The sequence below is a fragment of the Ambystoma mexicanum genome, chromosome 6p (assembly GCF_040938575.1).
Source record: "Ambystoma mexicanum isolate Mex_15411 chromosome 6p, UKY_AmexF1_1, whole genome shotgun sequence".
NCBI classification, from domain to species: Eukaryota; Metazoa; Chordata; class Amphibia; order Caudata; family Ambystomatidae; genus Ambystoma; species Ambystoma mexicanum.
Genome location: NC_090935.1, coordinates 41,199,222 through 41,206,167, shown reverse-complemented (window position 1 = coordinate 41,206,167; position 6,946 = coordinate 41,199,222). Strand labels below are relative to the sequence as shown.

The 6,946-nt window shown below is 54.6% G+C and overlaps 1 protein-coding gene across 1 annotated transcript in view; it reads left to right on the top strand.

Moving 5' to 3' along the window:
- Positions 1 to 251: 251 nt before the first annotated feature.
- Positions 252 to 6,946, top strand: part of LOC138511181 (sialic acid-binding Ig-like lectin 15) — a 156,647-nt gene continuing 149,952 nt past the window's right edge. Inside the window, exon 1 of the mRNA XM_069626690.1 lies at positions 252 to 397. Within this exon, the coding sequence (XP_069482791.1) occupies positions 343 to 397 (55 nt within the window). The 5' untranslated portion in view covers positions 252 to 342. The remainder of the gene's footprint in view (positions 398 to 6,946) is intronic.

Sequence of the window (6,946 nt, the reverse complement as noted above, 5' to 3'; positions counted from 1 at the left end):
GCTCTGCTGCCAGGACAGCTGCCCCCACCTCCCTGAGACCCCTGCACTTCATGTATGCACTTTACTGCGTCCTGACGGCGGGTCTGGAGTCTCCTGAGCGGGTCCGAAGGGAGGCAGCCGGCCCCTGGGGCCAGGAATGAAGGAGCGCTGCCCTCGCTCTGACCCGAGAGGAGGTTGGCGTCGGAAGTGCTTGCGTTATAGCGCCGCCGCAACTTCTCTCTGCTCAGAGGAAGTGGCTGCGAGGGCAGGCACTTCCAGGCAGAAAGCTTGTCTCACCAACGGCTCTCCGGGCAGCTCTGGCCGGGCAGGGGGTGCGGGCTCTTCGGGTGCCCTGGCAGGAGGATGGGCAGCACGTCAGACCAAGTGCTTCTGGTACTGGTCACTTTGGCCGCAGCATGTGAGTACCTGGGCCCCTGGCCCGCTCGGGCCCCACCCCCTTTGAGTAGTTACGTGTGGCCTCCTCGCTTCACAAGGGCCGCTCTCGGCTCTAATACATCTCTTTCCGTCTTCGCTCATTTCCCCAAACGTATGTTTCTCTTTTTTGTTTATATCACCCATCTTTCTAGTGCCAGTATTGCCCCCCTCTCGCGGTGTGTGCTCCCTGGTATCGGGGTACGCTACTATTGGGGTCCTCCCCCTGTTCCTCTCCATCTCATTTCTTACGGGAACCAGTCTCGCTCAGTTTTTGTTGTGGCCCCTGGCAGTAGCATAACATGGAATGCTGTGTTCAAGGGGCCACTGACCATTCAAGGGCCACACATTCAGTCCCAAGCATTTCCTTATCTGCACTGGTGGCATTCTCAGAGAGTTCCCATGCCACATCCTGCACTGGTGGCATTCCCAGAGGGTGCACTGGTGGCATTCTCAGAGGGTTCCCTTGCCACATCCTGCACTGGTGGCATTCTCAGAGGGTTCCCTTGCCACATCCTGCACTGGTGGCATTCTCAGAGGGTTCCCTTGCCCCATCCTGCACTGGTGCCATTCTCAGCGGGTTCCCTTGCCACATCCTGCACTGGTGGCATTCTCAGAGGGTCCCCTTGCCACATCCTGCACTGGTGGCATTCTCAGAGGGTTCCCATGCCACATCCTGCACTGGTGGCATTTTCAGAGGGTTCCCTTGCCACATCCTGCACTGGTGCCATTCTCAGCGGGTTCCCTTGCCACATCCTGCACTGGTGGCATTCTCAGCGGGTTCCCTTGCCACATCCTGCACTGGTGGCATTCTCAGAGGGTCCCCTTGCCACATCCTGCACTGGTGGCATTCTCAGAGGGTCTCTTGCCACATCCTGCACTGGTGGCATTCTCAGAGGGTTCCCTTGCCACATCCTGCACTGGTGGCATTCTCAGAGGGTCCCCTTGCCACATCCTGCACTGGTGGCATTCTCAGGGGGTCGCCTTGCCACATCCTGCACTGGTGGCATTCTCAGAGGGTCCCTTGCCACATCCTGCACTGGTGGCATTCTCAGGGGGTTCCCTTGCCACATCCTGCACTGGTGGCATTCTCAGCGGGTTCCCTTGCCACATCCTGCACTGGTGGCATTCTCAGAGGGTCCCCATGCCACATCCTGCACTGGTGCCATTCTCAGCGGGGTCCCTTGCCACATCCTGCACTGGTGGCATTCTCAGAGGGGTCCCTTGCCACATCCTGCACTGGTGGCATTCTCAGAGGGGTCCCTTGCCCCATCCTGCTCTGGTGGCATTCTCAGAGGGGTCCCTTGCCACATCCTGCACTGGTGGCATCCTCAGAGGGTCCCCTTGCCACATCCTGCACTGGTGGCATTCTCAGAGGGGTCCCTTGCCCCATCCTGCTCTGGTGGCATTCTCAGAGGGTTCCCATGTCACATCCTGCACTGGTGGCATTCTCAGAGGGTCCCCATGCCACATCCTGCACTGGCGACATCCTCAGAGGGTCCCCTTGCCACATCCTGCACTGGTGGCATTCTCAGAGGGTTTGCTTGCCACATCCTGCATTGGTGGCATTCTCAGAGGAGTCCCTTGCCGCATCCTGCACTTGTGCCATTCTCAGAGGGTTCCCTTGCCACATCCTGAACTGGTGGCATTCTCAGAGGGTCCCCTTGCCACATCCCGCACTGGTGGCATCCTCAGAGGGTTCCCTTGCCACATCCTGCACTGGTGGCATTCTCAGAGGGTTCCCGTTCCACATCCTGCACTGGTGGCATTCTCAGAGGGTTCCCATGCCACATCCTGCACTGGTGGCATTCTCAGAGGGTTCCCTTGCCACATCCTGCACTGGTGCCATTCTCAGAGGGTTCCCTTGCCACATCCTGCACTGGTGGCATTCTCAGAGGGTTCCCATGCCACACCCTGCACTGGTGGCATTCTCAGAGGGTCCCCTTGCCACATCCTGCACTGGTGGCATTCTCAGAGGGTACCCTTGCCACATCCTGCACTGGTGGCATCCTCAGAGGGTCCTCTTGCCACATCCTGCACCGGTGGCATTCTCAGAGGGTTCGCTTGCCACATCCTGCACTGGTGGAATTCTCAGAGGGTCCCCTTGCCACATCCCGCACTGGTGGCATTCTCAGAGGGTCCCTTGCCACATCCTGCACTGGTGGCATTCTCAGAGGGTTCCCTTGCCCCATCCCGCACTGGCGGCATTCTCAGAGGGTCCCCTTGCCACATCCTGCACTGGTGGCATTCTCAGAAGGTTCCCATGCCACCTCCTGCACTGGTGGCATTCTCAGAGGGTTCCCTTGCCACATCCTGCACTGGTGGCATTCTTTGAGGGTTCCCTTGTCATATCCTGAACTGGTGGCATTCTCAGAGGGTTCCCTTGCCACATCCTGCACTGGTGCCATTCTCAGAGGGTTACCATGCCACATCCTGCACTGGTGGCATTCTCAGAGGGTTCCCTTGCCACATCCTGCACTGGTGGCATTCTCAGAGGGGTCCCTTGCCACATCCTGCACTGGTGGAATTCTCAGAGGGTTCCCATGCCACATCCTGCACTGGTGGCATTCTCAAACGGTCCCCTTGCCACATCGTGCACTGGTGGCATTCTCAGACGGTCCCCTTGCCACATCGTGCACTGGTGGCATTCTCAGAGGGTACCCTTGCCACATCCTGCACTGGTGGCATCCTCAGAGGGTCCCCTTGCCACATCCTGCACTGGTGGCATTCTCAGAGGGTTCCCATGCCACATCCCGCACTGGTGGCATCCTCAGAGGGTTCCCTTGCCACATCCTGCACTGGTGGCATCCTCAGAGGGTTCCCTTGCCACATCCTGCACTGGTGGCATTCTTAGAGGGTTTGATTGCCACATCCTGCACTTGTGGCATTCTCAGAGGGTTCCCTTGCCACATCCTGCACTGGTGCCATTCTCAGAGGGTTCCCTTGCCACATCCTGCTCTGGTGGGATTCTCAGAGGGTTCCCTTGCCCCATCCCGCACTGGTGGCATTCTCAGAGGGGTCCCTTGCCCCATCCCGCACTGGTGGCATTCTCAGAGGGGTCCCTTGCCACATCCTGCACTAGTGGCATTCTCAGAGGGTCCCCATGCCACATCCTGCACTAGTGGCATTCTCAGAGGGTCCCCATGCCACATCCTGCACTGGCAGCATTCTCAGAGGGTCCCCTTGCCACATCCTGCACTGGTGGCATTCCCAGATGGTCCCTTGCCACCTCCTGCACTGGTGGCATTCTCAGAGGAGTCCCTTGCCACATCCAGCACTGGTGGAATTCTCAGAGGGTCCCCTTGCCACATCCTGCACTGGTGGCATTCTCAGAGGGTTTGCTTGCCACACCCTGCACTGGTGGCATTCTTTGAGGGTTCCCTTGTCATATCCTGAACTGGTGGCATTCTCAGAGGGTTCCCTTGCCACATCCTGCACTGGTGCCATTCTTAGAGGGTTCCCATGCCACATCCTGCACTGGTGGCATTCTCAGAGGGTTCCCTTGCCACATCCTGCACTGGTGGCATTCTCAGAGGGATCCCTTGCCACATCCTGCACTAGTGGCATTCACAGAGGGGTCCCTTGCCACATCCTGTACTTGTGCCATTCTCAGAGGGTTCCCATGCCCCATCCCGCACTGGTGGCATTCTCAGAGGGTTTGCTTGCCACATCCTGCACTGGTGCCATTCTCAGAGGGTTCCCATGCCACCTCCTGCACTTGTGCCATTCTCACAGGGTTCCCATGCCACATCCTGCACTGGTGCCATTCTCAGAGGGTTCCCTTGCCACATCCTGCACTGGTGGCATTCTCAGAGGGTTCCCTTGCCACATCCTGCACTGGTGGCATTCTCAGAGGGTTCCCTTGCCACATGCTGCAGGGAGCACAAATCATTTTTGGTTTTGGCTCATAAGATGGGGAAAAGCACCACTTTATGAGCAAAACCACTGGTACAGAGAAAAGGGAGAAGGAGTAATGCAGAGCAAAAAAAGGCGACTGGCTTGTGCCATGAACTGTGCAAAGTTCTGTTATTTTTTATTTTTTTGCCTGGCCCACAATATTTTTCTAATTGTTTTATTTTATATTTTTTTTAAATCGCAGACCTAGCTTGGGAGCAGCATAGCACTGTACAGACTGTGGGTAGCTGGCATTCAGACTGGCATCTTTTAACAGTAGCACAGTTCTGTGAGGTCTGTACGTTGGTACGTGTGTCCATTGGAATTGGTCCTTCGTTAGTATTCTTGAAAGAGCCATGTTTTGAGAGATTTATGAAATTGAAGAATTGTGGGGGCGTTCGAACTGACACTGGTATCAAGTTCCAGAGGGTGGGTGCATGACAAGAGAAGGATTGTTTGGGGGTCCTCTCTGCGGACGAGTTGTGATTCAAGCCAGTTGGTCGATTTTCTGCGCGAGGAGGGTGTGCCACCAGATATGTGGACCTTAGCCACCCAGAACACTGGTGTGCTACGCGTGACTGCTTTGTAGATGATACATGTAGTCTTGACCAGTATCCTGGCTTGTAGTGGAAGCCAATGTAGTTCGCGTGGATGGGGAAATCAGTCAAATTTCCATGTGCCCATATTAAGACGTGCCGCAGCGTGGTAGACTGCTATTAGGGGAGCCAAGTGCAGGCATTACCCCCATCGATGTGCAAGACCCAGGGGCCAGCACTGCCGTCCGGAAGTCCTGTGGCGGGATGAAGGGTAGAGATTCTGAGCCAGGCTTTTTGGGCCTTCTTGGCTATGTGTTTCTGGAAGGACAGGCTGCTGCCAATGGGGAAGCCTAAGGATTTTGGTGAGTCTGGGAGATGTGGATCAAATCCTTCTAGGCGCATATCATTGGACCCTTGTTGGACAAGTTAGTTTTTAGCAGTGAGCAATGAGGACAAATGCAGTCTTGAGTGGGTTTAGTTTGAGGTAGGTGGTCGACATCCTGACTGGATGATGGCTAGGTAATCGCGCAAACGAATGATGTCCTGCATGCTATTTACTCTCATGTACAACTGAGTATCGTCTGCATATTGGTGGATGGCTATATTGGGATTTTTGAGGAGAGTGTCCAGAGGCTCCATGCAAAGGTTATAAAGGATTGGTCAGAAGAAGGAGAGGACTCAAGTTCATGTGGACAGCCTGGTTTCTACCTAAGAGGTGGAGGCAAAATAATTCAGGACAGTTCCAGAGAATCCCGTCCTGTAAGCAAGGAGGGAGAGAAGGATGCAGTGGTTGACACTGTTGAATACAGCCAAGAGGTCAAGGAGGACGAGGAGGCATGAATGAGCCTCATCCACCACCTAGAAGGTGGCTGTCTCAACGCTAGATTTTGGGTGGAACCCTGACAGTCATTTAGGAGGAAGAGTTGTTTGATTCTAGCGAGTAGCCGTGTAGCAACTACTGTTTCCAAGATCTTGCCAATAAATGGGAAGTTCGTAATGGGCTGGTAGTAGGGTAGTTTGTCTGGATCTAGGGTTAGTTTTTTTCAAAAAAGGTTGCATGAGACCAGTCTTGAGGGTGTCTGGGAATGATCCTTCTGCGAGGGAGGCATTGATGATGCTGAGGAGAACATTGAGTGCTGGGCCCGTCAATTGTTTAATGTTGGAGGCCAAAATAGGTTTGAGGGAGGCAATCTAGGAGATCCGGGGGAGAGAGAGGAGAGAATTCGGTCCAGAGGGGCAGTGTGCGTGCCGGAGTGCAGGGGATGTTAATGCTGTGAGAGGTTGATTCGATGGTCTCTCAGATTTTGTCTATTTTTTCAATAATAAGTGTGTTGATTCAGTCGCAATTTTCCTGAGTTGCTGGTACCTCAGTGTCGGGTGAGAGTTTGGGACAGTGCTTCACTACTTCAAAGAGGGCTTTACTCTGGCTGGAGTCTCCCACAATAGTGGTGGAATAGTAAACAGCTTTGGCCGCTGTAATCCGAATCCTACGGTTTGCTCTGAGAGATTTGAGGATGGTGAGGTCTCCGGAGCCATGGTTCCTTGTACCACCGTTTGTCTAGAGCTCTGAGTGAATATTTGTTGGAGGGTAGCTCAGGAGTGTACAATGGAGCAGATGGTTTAGTCTTAGCCCAGCTGGATTTTAGGGGGCATGGGTGTCCACCAGTTTCATAGCCGCGTTGCTGAATATTTCCAGGAGGCCCGGGGCATTCCCTGTGGGAGGGAAGTCAGTGAGGTTTGCTTCTAGCTCATTGACCGGGAAGGTATTGAATGAGCGGCATTGAGTGCGGGGGCGTTCAGCCTGACCTTTGTGAGCCATAGTCGAGTGGGGGACTGATAATGGGATGGTAGCATGGTCAGACCAGTCATGTGGGACCGGGTCTGCACGGGTGATGCAGAGGGATGATGTGAAGACTACCTTTAGGGTGCTACTTATGCTGTGCGTGAGGGAGAGCACAATTTGCTTAAGGTCCATGGATGCGGTCAGACTTAAAAGCGTGTTTCGAGCGTGGTTGTCAGCCTGTGACTCGGGGGGTGTTAAAACCAACAAGAAAGACATTATGTGAATGTGCTAATTTGGCAGAGGAGAGTTACTTGGAGATGTC